The 18,812-nt window shown below is 41.9% G+C and overlaps 1 protein-coding gene across 1 annotated transcript in view; it reads left to right on the top strand.

Moving 5' to 3' along the window:
• Nucleotides 1-6,139: 6,139 nt before the first annotated feature.
• srek1 (splicing regulatory glutamine/lysine-rich protein 1) overlaps nt 6,140-18,812 on the top strand; it is a 71,768-nt gene continuing 59,095 nt past the window's right edge. Inside the window, exon 1 of the mRNA XM_080189372.1 lies at nt 6,140-6,438. Coding sequence (XP_080045498.1) covers nt 6,323-6,438 — 116 coding nt within the window. The 5' untranslated portion in view covers nt 6,140-6,322. The remainder of the gene's footprint in view (nt 6,439-18,812) is intronic.

The raw sequence follows: 18,812 nt of genomic DNA, 5'->3' as shown, positions 1-18,812 counted from the left end.
AGTCATTTAGACTCAAAACATTGGCTCTATTCTCTCTCTACAGATCCTATCAGACTTGCTGAGATTTTCCAACATTTTCTGTTTTTGTTTCAGATTCCAGCATTCATAGTATTTTGCTTTTATCTACTAGTATCCACCATGGGCAAACTTCAAGAGCCACGCTGACATAAAATGAAATCCATTAATGCATCATTACTTAAAAAAAACTAACTGATTTTTAAATAAAAAACTCAAGATTGAAATCCCTCCAGTTAATCTTTTGAAAATATAATTCTACTCTGTAACCACTTGGAGCTCTGTACTCTGTCCCATTCTGAGCACAACATCTTATGAAGAATGCCATTACAGAAAGTGCAGATGGATGTACTGGAATGAGCACAGCAAGAAGTCTCACAACAGCCGGTTATCGTCCAACAGGTTTATTTGGAATCATGATCTTTCGGAGCACTGCTCCTTCATCAGGTGAGTGGAAAGGCAGGTTTCACAAACACAGCATATATCAACAAAAAGACAGTTGCAAGACCATTAACCAACCACTAACCTGGTATCGTGGGATTTCTTACTGTGCCCACCCTAGTCCAACGCCAGCATCTCCACATCATGTATTAGAATGATACAAGGGATGAGGAACTTCCAATATGTAGAGAGACTGGAGACCTAGGACTGCTCCCCTTTGAGCAGAGCTGGTTAAGAGCAAATATTCAAAACCCTGACCAGTTTGTCAAAATGAGCGAGGAGAAACTACTACTGTGGCAGAACAGTCAGTGACCAGAGGGCACAGATTTAAGGTGACTGGTGAAAGTAGATTCAATGATAACTTCCAAGTGAATTTGGGAAATAACAGGAGAGAGCAATTTTACAAGATTATGGGGAAAGAGCAGGGAGAGTGAGACAAACTGCATAGCTGAACTAAAGAGGCTTGATAGGCCAAATAGCATCCTTCACTCCTACGTTATTCAATGGCCTATTATTGAAAGCATTGTATAGATGCCAGTAGTTGTTGAGAAAGGTATTCTATCTGAAGTTTCTCCTATTGATTTGGTAATTCCATTTTCTATTATCTCCTTTAGGAACACTTGAGATTGTTTACAGCCAACAAGGTTCCTTCAAAACAAAATCCTCTGATATTCCTGAAGGAGATAGACAGGGTGTGGTTTCCATTACACATCTCCGAATAGTCCAGTGTATGAATCAACCTTCAAGTCTCTACATTACATTGCATGTATTATCTAACATTTTAGATTACATCAAAATGTTTTTGGACACTAAAGCTGTTTCTAAATTTGACACTTTCCAGCTCTTTTTCCAGCTCCTCCCTGGGGATTTCATTCACTCACCCAGTGGAATTATGCCTTTTTGCTAATCTGGAAGTTTGTAAATTCAGAGTTAACCATTAATGTTCTGTGTGCAACTGATTTTGGGAATCTGACTGAAGCCAGTAGTTGTTACCTCTGTTTTTGACAAGCACGCAGCTGTTGTTTTTGCTTTAATTCAAACAAGTTCGTCAAGGGAATAGCTGGGAAAATGCTGCAGGTGGTATTGTTCCACTTATTGCTTTCAATCATTTGCTCAGAAATGTATAAGGCATTGCCTTCCAAAGTGCTAGAATCACACTGGGAGTACTGGACATTCTGGGGGTCTTGGGATTTTGGTTACACGATCAACAGAAAAACTTTGATTCATTCGTGCAAAATTTGCAGTGTAACATATGGCTTATCTTGGAGTCAGGATTGTGGGTTTAAGTTCCACTCCAGGACTGACATAAAAATCCAGGCTGGCATTCCCATGCTGCACTGAGCGTGTGCTGCATTAACAAAGAGGCAGAATTTCTGAATAAAACATTAAACTGAAGTTATGTCTCCAGCACCCCCCACCCACTTCTGAAATTGGACATCAAAGATTTGAAGAGCAGGGGAGTTTACCAAGTGTCCAGGCCAATGTTTGTCTCTCATAAGAACTTAAGAAATAGGAGCAGGAGTAGGCCTTCTAGCCCAAGCCTGCCCCGCCATTCAATAAGATCATGGCTGATCTGAAGTGGATCCGTTCCACTTTCCTGCTTTCTCCCCATAACCCTTAATTCCCCTGTCTATCAGAAACCTATCTACCCGTGACTTAAATATATTTAGCGAGGTAGCCTCCACCACTTCAACGGGCAGAGAATTCCAAAGGTTCACCACCCTTTGAGTGAAGAAGTTCCTCCTCAACTCTGCTCTAAACTGCTCCCCCCCCTTATCTTGAGGCTGTGTCCTCTAGTCCTGCTATCCTTTCTAAGCGGGAAGAATCTGTCTACCTCTTCCCTATCCATCTCCTTCATTATCTTATACGTCTCTATAAGATTCCCCCTCATCCTTCTAAACTCCAACGTGTACAGATCCAGTCTATTTAGTCTCTCTTCATAGGCCAACCCCCTCATCTCCAGTGAACCTCCTCTGCACTCTCTCCAAGGCCAATATATCCTTCCGCAAGTGCGGCGACCAAAACTGCACACAGTACTCCAGCTGCGGCCTCACCAGTGCCCTGTACAGTTGCAGCAAGACCTCCCTGCTTTTATATTCTATCCCCCTCGCTATAAAGGCCAGCATCCCATTAGCCTTCCTGACCACCTGCAGACTGGGTTTTTGCGACTCATGCACAAGGACCCCCAGGTCCCTCTGCACTGTAGCATGCTGCAGCTTTTTGCCTTTTAAATAATAATCCCTCCTACTATTATTTCTGCCAAAGTGAATAACCTCACACTTGCTAACATTATACTCCATCTGCCAGGTCCTTGCCCACTCACAGCCTATCCAGATCCCTCTGCAGACTTTCCACACCCTCCACGCAATTTGCTTTTCCACTCATCTTGGTGTCATCAGCAAATCTCGTCACCCTACACTCAGCCCCCTCCTCAAGATCATCTGTATAAATGGTAAACAGTTGAGGCCCCAGCACCGATCCCTGTGGCACTCCACTAGTCACCAACCGCCAACCAGAATAGCACCCATTGATACCAACTCTTTGCTTCCTATTAGACAGCCAATCCTCTATCCACGCTAACACCTTACCCCCATCTCCATGCACCCTAACCTTCTGTAGCAACGTTTTGTGAGGCACCTTACTAAACGCCTCTCAGACATCACATTGCACATTAAACTTTCATAAACAGCAAAAATGTTGCTGCTATGTTTCCTACAACAATAAATAGGCTTCAAAAGGACTTGCTGGCTGTAAAATGCTTTGGGTTATCCTGTAGTTGGATAAAGTGCTATAATATAAATGCCTGGGGGTGGGGAGGGGTAGCATGGCGGCACAGTGGTTAGCACTGCTGCCTCACAGCGCCAGGGACCCAGGCTCAATTCCACTTTCGGATAACTGTCTCTTTGGTGTTTGCACATTCTCCCCGTGTCTGCATGGGTTTCCTCCGGGTGCTCTGGTTTCTTCCCACACTCCAAAAATGTGCGGGTTCGGTGCATTGGCCATCCTAAATTGTCCCTTAATGTCCCAAGATATGTAGGTTAGGTGAATTAGGGATAAATGCGAAACATTACAGGGATAGAGTGTGGGTGGAATGCTCTGTCGGAGTGTTGGTACAGACTCGATGGTCTCCTTTTGCACTGTTAGGATTGTACGATAAATATATTTTTCTAGACAAAATCTTTAAAAAACGTTAAAAATAGTTGTTGTTGAAAGCAACTTCTTGTATTTGCCTTTAACAAAATGTCCCAAGACACTTCACAGAAGCATTATAAAACAAAATATGAAATCTGGGTCACGTGGAGAGATATTTGGTCAGATGATGCAAAGTTTGGTTTAAGGTATGATTTAGGGAATGGAGTGAGGAAATCTGATACTGCTTCCTGATGCTCCAGGTTGTGCTGTGGGAGGACTAAAACCCCCAGTATTCCCGTAGTTCTGGTGCAAGTGCAGAGTGCAGCACAGGGAGAGGCCATTCATGTTCAATTCCATGTCCCATTTGATGACTGGGGAAATAGTGTGAAATGTTTGTTCATGTGATCCTCTGTGTGGTGTGAAACGATGACCACACAACCTGTATGTGGCATGAAATGGAGCCCATGTGATAGTTAGTTCAGCGTGGAAGAGGAGGCAGCTTAAGTGATGTTGTTAGCTCTCTGCAACTGGGGCTCAGAAGAACTTATGGTGGACTCGAGCTCAGAGAGGTCCAGGACCAGGTGATAACTCCGTGCTGCGAGGGATTGGGATTCAGAGGAGCCCAGGGAGAATTGTCAGCTCCATGAAACTGAAGTGAAATTGTCTCCTCTATGAAGCTGGTGGTTGGGGACGAATAGAAGCAAGTGGTGAGCAATGATGGTCTGGGGTCATTAAGTGGTTACATGGTCGAGTGCAGGGTGGTCAACCCAACGGGATGCAGTTTTAGATGAAGTGATTTGAGTGGTGGGAGGTGCGTAATAGTTGGGGCAGTCTGAGCTGGAATCCAATTGCTGGACAACTTGTAGATAGAGGAAGCAAGAGAGGTTCTAGGCTGTAGTTTGAGCAGCTATTGAGGGAAATTAGGGGCTATATCCTCAAAAGAGAGGAGCTGAAATCTCCTTTGTGAAGAAGGAAAGAGTTTCAAAGAGGTCTTGTGGCACACAATGATCACTAACATCTAGATACGATGCTGAAAAAATCATGGGATTTGTTTAGGTTTTGTCTGCCATTTGTGGGTCATGTTTGACAAATGTTAATTTGTCAATTCGTCTTTACTTCATTTTAGTTTTGATTTATTAGGATACAGTGAAAAGTATTGTTTCTTGCACACTATACAGACAAAACATACCATTCATAGAGTACATAGGGGAGAAGGGGAAAGGATGTTGAATATAGTGTTGCAGTTGCAGATAGGATGTGAAGAAAGATCGGCTTAATATATATTAGGTCCATTCAAAAGTCTGATGGCAGCAGGGGGGACACAGTTCTGGAGTTGATTGGTATGTGTTCTCAGACTTTTGTATTGTTTTCCTGATGGAAGAAAGTGAGAAAAGTATCTCCGGGATGCATGGGGTCCTTGATTATGCTGGTTGCTTTGCCAAGATGGTAGTAAGTGTAGATGGAGTCAATGGATGGAATTCTGGACGTTATATTGACTGTTTGCTTTGTTGACTCTTGTTCAGTAAAATTATTCTGTCCATTTTAAAATGTTGTGTCTTGTGGTTTTATTCTTAGTAAATATCTATGATTTCAAATTCCATCCACTTTATAACAAAATTTACTGATAGTATCTTAAAGGAGGAAAGAGTTTGAGAGGGATAGAGATTAGGGAGAGGTGGGTAATTTTCACATGAGTCATTCAGTTCAAGAGCAATCAGGGATGGGCAACAAATGCTGGCCTTGCCCAGGATACCTACATCCCATGAAAGAGCAGAGATGTTACAGAGGCAGAAATAAGGTGTTCTTAGTGATTGTACAAATACAAGGTGAGATAGAAGCTCAACTTGGAATCATAGAGTCCTACAGTGCGGAAGGAGGCCATTTGGCCCATCAAGTCTGCACCAACCACAATCCCACCAAGGCGCTATTCCCATGCATTTACCCTGGCTAGTCCCGCTGCTACTCAGGGCCTATTTAGCATGGCCAGTCCACCTAACGTGCACATCTTTGGATTGTTGGACTTTAACATGGTGTTGTGAAACTTCTTACTATGTTTACTCCAGTCCAACACCAGCATCTCCATACGTTTGGACTGTGGTAGGATACCGGAGCACCTGGAAGAAATCCATGCAGACGTGGGGAGAATGTGCAAACTCCACATATTCAGTGACCCAAGCCAGAATCAAACCAGGGTCCCTGGCCCTATGAGGCAGCAGTGCTACCCACTGTGCAATTTTAACGTGAGTTGCAATGGAAGGCACAATTTTAACTCCAATCATCTCTACGTCGAAACTTTGAACGGTTGTTTGGAAGAGTTTTCATGATCCCCGGCTGGGAGGAGGGGGCGGGGCCAACAGCCTGCTGCACAGAGGGTTCGGAGCTGACTGACTGTCAATCATCGAAGGGGGCGGAATCGGGAGACTGTCAGTCACCAGAGGGGGCGTGACCTGATGCCTGTCAATCACCAGCGCGGCAGAGGGAGCGTAGCTGGCTGACCGTTAAACATCAGAAGGGGCGGGGTCGCCTGGCTGTCAATCAGCGGCTGCAAAGGCTGTCGGGAGACGGGCCTAGTGGGACGCTAGCGCAGCGCACAGACAGAAAGAAGAGAGAAAAAAGTGATTAAAGAGATAGATAGAGAGAACCGATCGATCGGGTTTGTGAGAGAAAGAGAGCGAAAGAAAAAGAGAGAGACTCCACAGAAAGAGAGCACAGCCTCCCTCGGGGACCCTCCATCATGTCCACCTCCGTGGTGCAGGTCACTAACATCTCCCCGGTGGCCAGTAGTGAGCAGCTGACCACCCTCTTCAGCTTCCTGGGAGAGATCGACGAATTCCGCGTCTTCCCTTCCGAGTAAGTGATCGGGCTTTCGGCCGGAGGGCCGGCCGAGCGGGCGGGTGGCGGGCTGCGGTTTGGGACCAGAGTGGCGGCCGATGCGCTTTCTCTCAGCCGCTCCCCCTCCCCCCGTGCCAGCGCTGCCGCCATTTTATGCCAAGCGTTGCGCAGCTTCTGCTGTTGGCGCCGAGCGCCCACCCCTGCCATCCTCACACCCCTGCCATCCTCACACTCCCAGCAAGCAAAGCCACAGGTCACTGGGCACGGAGGAAAACTGATCCACAGGTTCGCCTTGTCCAGCCTATCCCACCCTTGATTTGATTTATTATTGTCACACGTGTTAGCATATAGTGAAAAGTATTATTTCTTGTGCACTGTACGGACAAAGCATACCGTTCCTAAAGAAGGAAAGGAGAAGGTGCAAAATGTAGTGTAACAGCCATAGCAAGGGTGTAGAGAAAAATCAGCTTAACATGAAGCAGGTCTGTTCAAAAGTCTGGCGCATTTATTTGATAGTATCAAATAAATCGGTTGGACTAAAACCTGGTGTTGTCTGACTTTTTACTGTGTTTACCCCAGTCCAACGCCGGCACATCCACATCAAAAGTCTGGCAGCAGGGAAGAAGCTGTTCTTGAGTCTATTCACTGTCTCATCTTGCTGTCTTTCCAGGCTCCTGACTTTTTAATAAAAAATAAAACCTTGGCTGAGTGAGTGGTAATTGGCCACTGATGCCCACTTGACAGGGAGGATATATAGATACATAGTTGTTTCGTTAAAAATAATGAGTGATGGGGAATGTGTATAACTTGGAGGTGAATTTTACTGTCTCTTACAGATCCATGAGGGCTGTGATTTGTGCCACTTATTCTTTACCTTGTTTATAATAAAACTTGTTTCCACATGCCAATGAAAATTTTTTTTAAACCAGTACTAGTACTGTCTATTTTCTCCTTGTCGGATAAAAAGGGAGAATTCACCCCACGGTGTAAATGGTGTTCTGCTTTGTCATGTACATCATATAAAGAAAACCGCTTTATTGATTTTAAAGTTGTCCACATCTCACTCAAGAACATTGAATTAATGGGAGTGGGACATATGCCTTCTGTAGCCTGCTCTGCCAGTCAATAACTGTTCTTCAGCTTCAGTTCCAACAGAGTATTTAGTTGGTGGGCACCTATGAGGCCACAAAATTTTGTACATGCAGTCAAAAGTTTTGTGGTTTCATTATGGGTCATGCTATGGAGAATGAAATGATTGGGCAATAAAGTTCCTGATCAAGAATATGGGCTCTGTGGACTCTTGATGCTGAACCAGAGAATACATAGTGAAGGCTCAGAACTTGTAAGAGGTGTGTTTATATATTTCATCCCATGAGGCACTTCATGCCAACGTATAGCAAGTCCTGGGTTGATGCACATGAAGTAACTTTTGTTACCCGGGTGTCAAGCAATGACCATTTCCAACAGGAGGAATCATACCACTTGCCCTCGTCTTTCAATGGCATTGCCATTGAATCCTCCACCATCAACATCCTGAAGTTACCACTGCCCAAAAGCTTAACAAGACCAACCACTTAGATAGCTGCAAGTATAGTTCAGGGTTTGTGTGTACTGAAGTGAGCAACTCCTGTCCAAAGCTTATCCAACAACGCATATAAATCACAAACCGGGAGTCTGTTGGATGATTGCAACTCCAATAATACACAAGAAGCTTGACATACCTGAAGACAAGCAGCCTGCAGCCCATCAGCCATGGGCAGGCACAGTTTTACCATTGTCAAGTTATACTGCAGCACCTCCCAAACTCATAGCATCAGGAGACACATGGAAACCCTGCCACCTACATGTTTCCCTTCAAGGCGCACACCATCTTGACTTGGAAATTTATCAGTGTTCCTTCGTTGGCTGATGCTGGTTCTGAAATTTCCAATCTCGCAGTGTGTGCGAGTAGTTTCACCACACAGACTGCAGCAGTTTAAGAAGGCTGTTAACTGTGGCTTTCTTGGACATGTACAGTAAAAGGTACAAGCTAGAACATAGGTCTGTTCATGCCTCTGCTCAATACCACACTGTGGGTCTGGGTCATGTGCCTTAGATCATTGTGTGGTCTGTGTTGTACTCAGTCCCACATTAACCCTGTATGTGCCAGACTCTTAAACTATACCCCCCAGAGTTTATTCAGCGTATTTAGAGCGAGAACTATATTACAGGAATGACATAATTACTCTGGAGATAGTACAGAAGAGATTTACAAGAATATTGCCAGGGCTGCAAAATTGCAGCAATGAAGAACCATAAAACCATAAGAAATAGGAATTGGAGTAGGCCTTTCAGCTCTTTGAGCCGATTCTGCCATTTAATAAGATCGTGGCTGATCTAACCCTCACTAAGTCCACTTTCCTGCCTTATCTCTGAACCCTTAATTCCCCTACTCATTAAAAACATATTAATCTCAGTCTTAAAAATGTTTGAGGACTCAGCCTGTGCAGTAGTGGTTTCCAACCTTTTTAAGCAATAGATTGCTTTCAGCATCAGAATGCAGCTCAAGAGTTACTCTTAGAAATTCAACATTACTAAAGCCCACAAAATGTACTTATGCATAACACTCATCTATTCTTTGTCTGACACCTGTGCTTGCACAGTATTTGAGAGTGCCGTGAAATCTGGGCCATAGATTGAGATGGTCAATCTCATACATTCCATCAGTTGGACATTCATGGGATGAGTGTGATATTTTGGACGTGATGATTTTTCATCTGGAAAAAGGCCACATTGTAGAGATACATGGAGTAAAGTAGGCCTTCACCTTGAATGCACAAGATGCCAGCAAGTTTAACAACCACATGTTATCTGACAGCTCGCAGTACACCTCATCTCTTGCTTTAAGAAAGGTGACAATTTCGGGAGTAGATCAAAAATATCTAAAGGGCATTTCCTCAACTTGACTTGGGGTCGTGGTTGAAGGATAAGGGGTAGACCTTTTAGGACTGAGGTGAGGAGAAATCTCTTCACTGAAAGTGGTAGATCTGTAAAATTCACTACCACAGAAAATAGTTGAAGCCTAAATGTTGTGTTATTTTAAGAAGGAATCAGATATAGCTGTTGGGACCAAAAGGATCAATGGATATGGGAGGAAGGTGGGATCAGGTATTGAATTTGATGATCAGCCATGATCATAATGAATGGTGGAGTCGGCTTGTGCTGCTAATATTTACAATGCATGTTGAACTGGCATCTAGGTATGTTTCCATTACTTTGTGTTGAACTACAGTTGGTCGGTTTGGCTGTCTGTTGATTGGTGGTCGCTGTCATGCAAACTAATTTCTTGTCAGATGGATGGACATTGTGTTCATGTCCTGTCTCTTTTGCTTTTCCTATCGTCTGAGTCATCTTGATGTCCTCTTTGGCTGAGGCGAAGCATTCTCATGGTAAGAAGAATGTTAAGTGGTATGCTCCCCTCTACTTATTGTTGTCGGTGATGGACAGCTGCTATAAGGTTCCACCTACTTGTGACTTTGACTTGCTGGCTGCAATTTGCAGTGTATGCACAATGATTGGAGTGTTGACCTGTAGTATCATGTGGGTCAGAGGTAGAGGCTTCTTGGAATGCTGAGGACTGTTCACCCCTTCCATTGGCACGTGTCATGGTTACCTTCTGGGTGGTTGATTGGTTTGATCATTGAGGGTTTTCCAGGACCTGCACCAAGAATAGACAACCCTGCTCAGCAGCTATTCTAGTAAGTTGAGTTGTCTTTGAGTGTTATCAGCGGAACTCTAATATTAGTTTGACGACAGCATCTTGACGCTTGGTTCTTTCTGTAATGTTGGTCACTGACTGCTGTTTAGACTCCTTCAGCTAATTTGTTGGATCCTCACTGTGTTCCTTAGAATTCTGTTTATCTTGCAATGTCCGAGTTGCTGTTCCATACCACATATGTCCATCATGTTGTTCAAGTTGGATTAGAGCTCAACAATTTAAGCAGTTTTGGTTATTCTGCATTCAAGGAATTATTCTGATTCTTTGGCAATTCCTTTTCCAGTTCTAGACATTTTTCACAACCTCAGCTAGAGAGATGATTCCTGAAGTTCACCAACTTACAATTGAAAATATATCTTTATTGAGTTTATTTGTATTAGTTCATCAATTAAGCATTTCAAGCGTTCTGCTTACTTTGAGTGACACTTCAGTATTCTTGTCACTTTTTGATTTTCCTTATCAAACTTTTCTTTCGTACATGGAAGTTGATTCTCTACCTAGATAATTTTTCTTTGGCAGAGTATAATTCCGCTACGCTATCCTTCAAGCTCATGTTTTGTAATTGCACTGAATTGTTTTTGTGATACCTCACTCTCTCTTGTGAGAACTTCCACCATTCTGTGTTCTTGATTTTCATTCCTATGTATATCGATAATGTTTTTCCAATGTTCCTTCCAAATGTGCACCCATTTTCTTCAACGCTGCAGTCTCTTTCTTGTACCTGTTGGCTTCTTCCTGGAATAAAGAACAGTCCTGAATCTACTGTCCCAACTGGATCTTCAGTTCTTTCATTGTGGCATTAAATTCATTTTGTAATTTTCTAGAGGGAAAAACTTTGACTGGAGGAATTCTTGAAGTATGTAAAAGTTTGTCAACAGCTTTTCCTTTTTGTTGAGAAGTTCAGTTACTCTGTCTTGAGTTTTCTTGTAATTTAACAAAGTCCCATTGAGATTTTTTCACTTCTAACATTCTGCTGCTCAAGGCAGTCATCGTTCCGTTGTTTTACTGAAGGGTGCTGTACTTTTTTCAGATTTGACTTTAAAGAACAATTAGTTGTTTTTTTTCAACCATTTATTGTTCAGCTGTTGTCTTCTTACTCTATGTTTCAGTATATTGTTCTGTCACTACTGACAGTTCCAACTTGGCTTTTTTTTAAATTCCTCCTGTTTTTCCAGGAGCGTATATTGGTTCTTCAAGTAGTGCTTCAAGGCTGCAATTTCTTAAGGTGTCTTTTCTGCCTACTGTTGTGCCTGGCTTTTGTGCCTGCTTATTTCCCCCCCCCCCGCAGCTTCGATTTGCCAATGTGGGACTATGGGTTGTTATTTCCTCCTGATAATCTTTGTGATCTCTCAGAAATAATATGTTCAAATCTCAAACAATTTGGTTCAGTGAAGACTTCAGTTTATTGTGTGTTTTGAAAGGTATGTACTCAGCTTGAATCCAAATTTGATAGTTTAGCTTTGACGCAGACATTTTCTGATTTTACTTAAACCTTTTATTACTCTGCCTGCTGCAGGGCTATGTCTTGCCATTCGTTGACAGCTGCTGGTTCTGTTGTAGAGATGTGTTGAGGTCTTCAAAAAGGTATACCATTGGGATTCTAGAAAGTGCCTGCCTCTCTGGAGCCCTCATGCGGTTTGTTCGGTCACTTTCCTTTCTGTTTCATCACTTTGCTTCCTGTTTTCTGTGCCTTTTTTAAAACCCAGCACATTCCTCAACTTGTAGTTTTGTTGAAGCTTGGTTGAGGATCCATTAGTTCTGTGCATTAGGATTATTTCTGCAAATTCACCAAACCAGTCTTAAAAGTATTGATTTTCTGATTTTTTAAATTTTACTGAGATCTGACAAAATTCATTAGTTTAAAAAAAATGTTCTCAATGATGCCATATTGGGTTTGGCCTTTGGATAAGTCCATACTGATGTGCTGAGTTGGAATTTTGATCCATGGTCATTTCATTTTTTTACAGTTACAGCTTTTAAGTGTTGTTGCCCTTGTAAGAATGGCTGTGCAGTAATCTCTTTTTTTCTACATCATTTTAAAACTAAAAGTCTTGGTCCTTTGAGCTGTTAGATTCAATTTGGAGGCAACTTTTTTCTCTTTTTGCTCTGCCAATTTTTGGTGGCCTCCGCACCATGGCGATAGTGTTCTTTTTGTATTTTTTTTAACAGTGCAGACTTCTTTTGTACACAAGTTTATTTTTTAAACTGTCACGTCAGTCAAATTGATGCGTCTGCTTGTTCTTTTTACTGAGCTGGACTGTTGTGACGCTCCCAAAATAAGGCTACGACCCCAAGATCAGGTTTTATCAATGGCTTTCTTTCAAACGCCAATTCTGACACTGAATTATTTAATGAAGTTCTCAGGACTGGCTGCAGTCTGGAATTTTAAAAGATTTTGTTTAAGCTTGTGGATTCTGTTGACTCTGCACTCTGTAGCTGGGCAAAAGAAATTCAGTAAAGTCTTTTGCTTCAGTAAGGAATTTTAAATCTCTGCCTTCAGCTTCCAGGCTTTTTTTTTTGCTGTGCCTCTTTAGGAGTTTCTTTTCAGAATGCTTTGTTAAATATTTTTTCTGTCTTCCAGCCTTTCAATTTGCCTCTGCATTTTGGAAAAGCTTGAGCGTTTTTATCCCATTTCTGCTACCTTGTTGGGAAAGTGTTTCCATGCTTAGGTCGATACTTGCTCCTGCTGAACACCGATTGATCACTGAGTCATGTGCTTTCTCACATCATTGTCTGAGTGGTACTTACTCAGTCCCACATTAACATTATGGGAATACAATTTCTGTAGGTCATTCCTCACTTTCATTTCTGCATCCACCATTCTTAAGAAATTAGCAACATAATGCATACAGGCAACTTAACATGGAGCCCAGCATTAGCATTTCAGACATTGATCAATGAAAGCCAATTCAAATTAATATATGATTCTCAAAAATTAAGTTTGCATTAATTGGAAATGAAGTTATTAAATATAACAAGATTGAAAACCTTAAGTACAACTCTCAAAATTAATTATCCATCTTTATCCAGCAAAGCTGTTACAGAAAATTAAGTTATCTGTATACTGGTATTAAATTTATTTGCATGTAGGTAAGCATTGTTGCTGTACTGCAGACTGGATGTTGCTGGAAAAATTGAAAAAAGCAGTTAAGTGCCCTCCAGTTAAGTCTCCACCTTCCACCAAAAAACCCTTTCAGAATGATTAGATATTTTTGTTTTGAAAGGATTGCTGGCATGGTATCATAGATATCTGTTACCCTTCTGGTAACCTCCCAAGTGACAATTGAAAGCTGGAGTGGTGGCAGCCTCCTGTATCTCAACCCTATTCATACTAAACCTGATCACCCAATTTCTTTTCCTAAACTCATTCTGGTATTGTTAAGGTTCCCTCTCTTTTCACACTTGCCATCATCAATCATATTTAAGAAGGAAGGGAGGGAGAGAGAATACAGGGAACTGCAGACATCAGTAGAGAGGAAAATGCATGTAGGAGAAATCTGCCCTGAAGGATATCATAAATGAGCACTTGGATAATAATTAATTGATTTGGCATAAGTAACATGGATTTATGAATGGGAAATTGTGTTTGACAAACCTGTTGGAGTCTTTTGCAGATGTTGCTAATAAAATTGATAAAGGAGAATTGATGGACCTAGTGTAGTTGGATTTTCACAAGGCTTTGATCAAGTCCCATACAGGAGGTTGGTTAGCAAAATTAAAGCACACAGGATAGGAGATAATATACTGACATGGATTAAGAATTGGCTAATGGGCCCAGCTGTTCACAATATAGATCAGTCACATGGATGTGAGGATCAAGTGTATTATTTCCAAATTTCAGATGAGGCAGCTAGATGGGAATGTGTGTTGAGAGGAAGATATAAAGCGGCTTTGAGAGGATTTGGGCAGACTTAGTGTCTGGGCACGAACATGGCAGATGGAATATAATGTGGAAATGTGTGAGGTTCACCACTTTATTAGGAGAAACATGTGCAGGATATTTCTTAAAATGGTAAGAGATTAGAAAGTGTAGATATTCAGAAGGACCTGGATGTTACTGGAAACTAATGTGCAGGTGCACTAAGCAAATTGTAAGGCTAATGGTATGTTAGCCTTTAATTGCTAGAGGCTTTCAGTAGCCTGCACCTGGAGTACTATGTGCAGTTTTGGTCCCCTCACCTAGGGAAGGATATTATTACCATCGGGGGTGTACAATGAAAGTTCGCTAGACTTCTTCCCAGGATGGTTGTCACATTGTCTAATAAAAAGAGATTGTGGAAACTGGGGAGGCAGACTAAAACCAGAGGGCATGATTTCAAAATAAGGTAGAAGCCACTTAGGACTGAGATGAAGAGACATTGTTTTACCTAGAGGGTTATGAAAGTTTAGTCCTTGAGCATGTTTAAAGCAAAAGTTGACATATTTCTAAATACTGATACTGGATGAACAGAAATTTCCTCCAATTAACCATTGAGACAACCAAAATCATTGCCTTTGGCTGATAACACAAACAGTATTCCTCAGTAATCAGCCCAATTTCTCTCATGGGACAAAGACATCTTGGCGTACATGATCATAGCTACTTGAAAGTGCAGTCACATGTGGACAGAGTGCACGTAAAGAGGGCATTCGTCATGCTTGGTTTCATTGATCAGAACATTGAATACAGGAGTTGGGACATCTTGTTGAAGTTGTACAAGACATTGGCAAGGCGACTCTTGGAATACTGTATTCAGTTCTGGTCACCCTATTATAGAAAAGATATTATTAAACTAGAAAGAGTGCAGAAAAGATTTACTAGGATGCTACCGGGACTTGATGGTTTGAGTTATAAGGAGAGGCTGGATAGACTGGGACTTTTTTCCCTGGAACGTAGAAGGCTGAGGGATGGTGTTACAGAGGTCTACAAAATAATGAGGAGCATACATCAGCTAGATAGTCAATATCCTTTCCCAAAGGTAGTGGAATCTAAACTAAAAAAATGGCAGATGGAGTTTAATTTAGACAAATGTGAGGTGATGCATTTCGGTGGATTGAACCAGGGCAGGACTTATTCAGTTAATGGTAGGGCATTAGGGAGAGTTACAGAACAAAGAGATCTAAGGGTACATGTTCATAGCTCCTTGAAAGTGGAGTCTCAGGTGGGCGGAGTAGTGAAGAAGGCATTCAGCATGCTTGGTTTCATCGGTCAGAACATTGAATACAGGAGTTGGGATGCTTTGTTGAAGTTGTACAAGACATTGGTAAGGCCACACTTGGAATACTGTGTACAATTCTGGTCACCCTATTATCGAATGGATATTATTAAACTAGAAAGCACGCAGAAAAGATTTGCTAGGATGCTACCCGGACTTGATGGATTGAGTTATAAGGAGAAGCTGAATAGACTGGGACTTTTTTCTCTGGAGCATAGGAGGCTGAGGGGTGACCTTTATAGACGTCTATAAAATAATGAGGGGCATAGACAAGTTCGATAGTCAATATCTTTTCCCAAAGGTAGGGGAGTCTAAAACTAGAAGGCATAGGATTAAGGTGAGAGGGGAGAGATACAAAAGTGTCCAGAGGGGCAATTTTCTCACACAGAGGATGGTGAGTGTCTAGAACAAGCTGCCAGAGATAGTAGTAGAGGCGAGTGCAAGTTTATCTTTTAAAAAGCGTTTAGATAGTTACATGGGTAAAGAGGGATATGGGCCAAATGAGGGCAATTGAAATTAGCTTAGGGTTTTTTTTAAAAAGGTGGCATGGACACGTTGGGCCGAAACCTCTATGACTCTAACTAGAGGGCATAGGTTAATGGGGCCAGAGGGGCAATTTTTCACACATAGGGCGGTGAGCCTCTGGAATAAGCTGTCAGAGGTCGTAGTAGAGGCAGGTACAGTGTTGTCTTTCAAAAAGCATTTAGACAGTTACATGGGTAAGATGGTTACAGAGGGATATGGGTCAAATGCAGGCAATTGGTACTAGCTTAGAGTTTTTTCTAAAAAAAAAGGGCAGCATGGACAAGTTGGGCTGAAGGGCCTGTTTCCATGCTGTAAATCTCTATGACTGAGGTGAACCAGACTGTTCATAACTTCAGTGTCCTATTTGACTCTGAGCCTAGCTTTCAGTTTCATTTCCTCTCCAACAACAAGCCCATCTACTTCCGTGCTTATAATATCTTCTCTGGCCATGCCCTTTAGTCTCTTTGCTACTAAAATTGCAGCTTTGTTATCTCCTCCTACCTTCTATCCTCCTGAAAATTAATTAAAATCTTCAATGTTGTAACTTGTTTGCACATTACCTTTGTGCTCACTGACCTTCAATGCAACAAATTCAAAATTCTCATCCTTATGTTTTAGAATCCCTCTTTGAGCTTGTTGCTCCCTATCTCTATAATCTGCAATGCTTCAATCCTCCCAGAATTCTTTGTCCAATTCTGACCTCCTATGAATTCCTGATTTCCTTTGCTTCATTTTTACTGCACTAGGTTTACTGCAACAGATTTATTTGGTAGCACAAGCCAGTAGCTTTCGGAGCACTGCCCCTTCATCAGGTGAGTGGCAGATAGTGTGGCATGAACCCTAGATCCTGGTTGAGGCTGTCCTCATGTGCGGCAACACCAGCATCACCACATCATTTTTACTGGCCATACCTTTAGTTCCATAAGTCTGAGGTTTTGAAGTTTTTCCTAAACCTCTGCTTTTGCATCTCTGTCTTCCATTAAGAATTCTTTAAAAACTAGCTCTTGGTTCAAGCTTTGAATTGTTTGCCCAAACGTCCCTTTGGCTTGGTGTAAACTTTGATCTAATTGTGCTCTTGTGGAGCTCCTTGGGACGTTTTTATTATGTAACGATATCTGCAAATATATCTTATATTTAAAAGGGTTGCAGATTGCTTTAAGAATTGAAAACATGATCTGATGGTGATGTCGTTAGGGTGTTCCCACAGGTTGTTGTTTAACTTTCAGCTTGTAGCCTGCAGAGACATCTCTTTCAATAAAACCTGTTGTTATTAGTTGAATCTACATGTGCAAACCACAACCCACGACAGCTGAGGTAGAACGTTCCAGTATCCCACAGTGTTTTGTGTTGAATCCATGGTACACTGAAATAAGAAATAGGAGCAGAAGTAGGCCATCTGGCCCTTCGAGCCTGCCCCGCCATTCAATAAGATCATGGCTGATGCACAAGTTAATTTATTTAAAATATATTATGTGGGTAGCTATGTTTTGTACCCTGATTGTAGATCAAAGGAAAGGTATGTCATTTGTTAAGAAAATAATCAATAAGCATTTGGACTGACCAAAAATAACAATTAGAAGAAAGTTTAACATAAAATAAACACAGGAGTAAACACAAAAACACAGATGCCTGGAATTTATTTGTTGGTGGGGGGGATTTCATGGTCAGCCAAATTGACAAAAGTCCATGAATAAATAGAATTTCTTCGATGTTCCACTAAACATCTAACAACTGGTGGAAAGCACATTCTAAGTAAATTCTCAGTAAGAAAAAATAGAGGAAGTAAGCAGCTATGATGTCGAAAGAGCCCAGTATATTGTATTGTGATTTAGATGTATGTAATGGAAATGCCTCTTGAGTTTGTTGAGGTGCTACTTGACCTATCTCACCCTCTCCTGACACCACAAAAAAAAACTTTTTACTCAAGTAGGTTTTGATCAGTGACACTAATTCATTTTACCATCAAAAGGATCAAGGTGGAATTTAAAGTGGTCTTTTGGAACTGGAGTTGGAGGAGTGTGGAGGTCGGAGAACCAGGAGGCAAGGCAGATGCTGGAGTTCCCTTAATGTTCCACACTCTTTAATTCTCTCGACAATGGACAGAGTAGTGGATGGCACTCCTGCCCAAAGGCTGTTACTAGTTGGCAACCTGTGGCCCAAAACCACATGCAGCCCTTGTGGGTTGAGTGTGGCCCAAGTGACATTTTGTTGACTTCTGCCATGCATGGCGCTGTTTCATTCTGCAGATTTCCATCCAATAATTGTTTTCCCATAGTATGACTGAAGTGATATTCACATAACGCAAGGGCAAGTGAAGTGAGGTACATGCTGATTTCACACAACATTGACTTAAAACTATGTATTCCGTCTACATCCGACATAAAAATTTCTTTTGTTTTTATCATTTGAAGTTGATAGCTCTGTTAATATATAAATGATTAAGCATTTTCAATAACTTATTATGAAACATTCGGTATATATTAAACTTATTTAATCTTATCCATGGGCTCCTGTTGAATGAACAAGCCTATTTTCAATCTTGTGAGCCACTTGTGCAGCCTACTCACAAGTCTGAGTTGTCCATCCCTAAATTGTCAATCTAAGCGGCTGGTTGAGTTTTTTGACGTTCTATGGCTGATTGGTCACTCTGTGGCCCTCAGCTGTGGAAACACCCACCTGACCTTAGCAATTTCTGCCCCTCCCATTGCTTTGTCAGGCTCTGCTTACCAATGACACTGATCTCACTTATCTTGATTCTACGTTGGTTCCTTGTTGCTGTTTGGTTGGGTAGTCATATTTCCAGTGTCATGCCAAGGGACTGAAGAACAGTTGGCCCGCTGTCAGAGCTCCTTTGACCCATTGAGTCCCTGCTGGCTCTATGCAAAGCAATCCAGTCAATCCCAGCTATAAACCTG

Source organism: Carcharhinus amblyrhynchos, chromosome 5 (genome assembly GCF_965287045.1).
Source record: "Carcharhinus amblyrhynchos chromosome 5, sCarAmb.v2.hapA, whole genome shotgun sequence".
NCBI lineage: Eukaryota > Metazoa > Chordata > Chondrichthyes > Carcharhiniformes > Carcharhinidae > Carcharhinus > Carcharhinus amblyrhynchos.
Note: the sequence above shows the minus strand (reverse complement) of the source record. Positions and strands in the feature narration are given on the sequence as shown.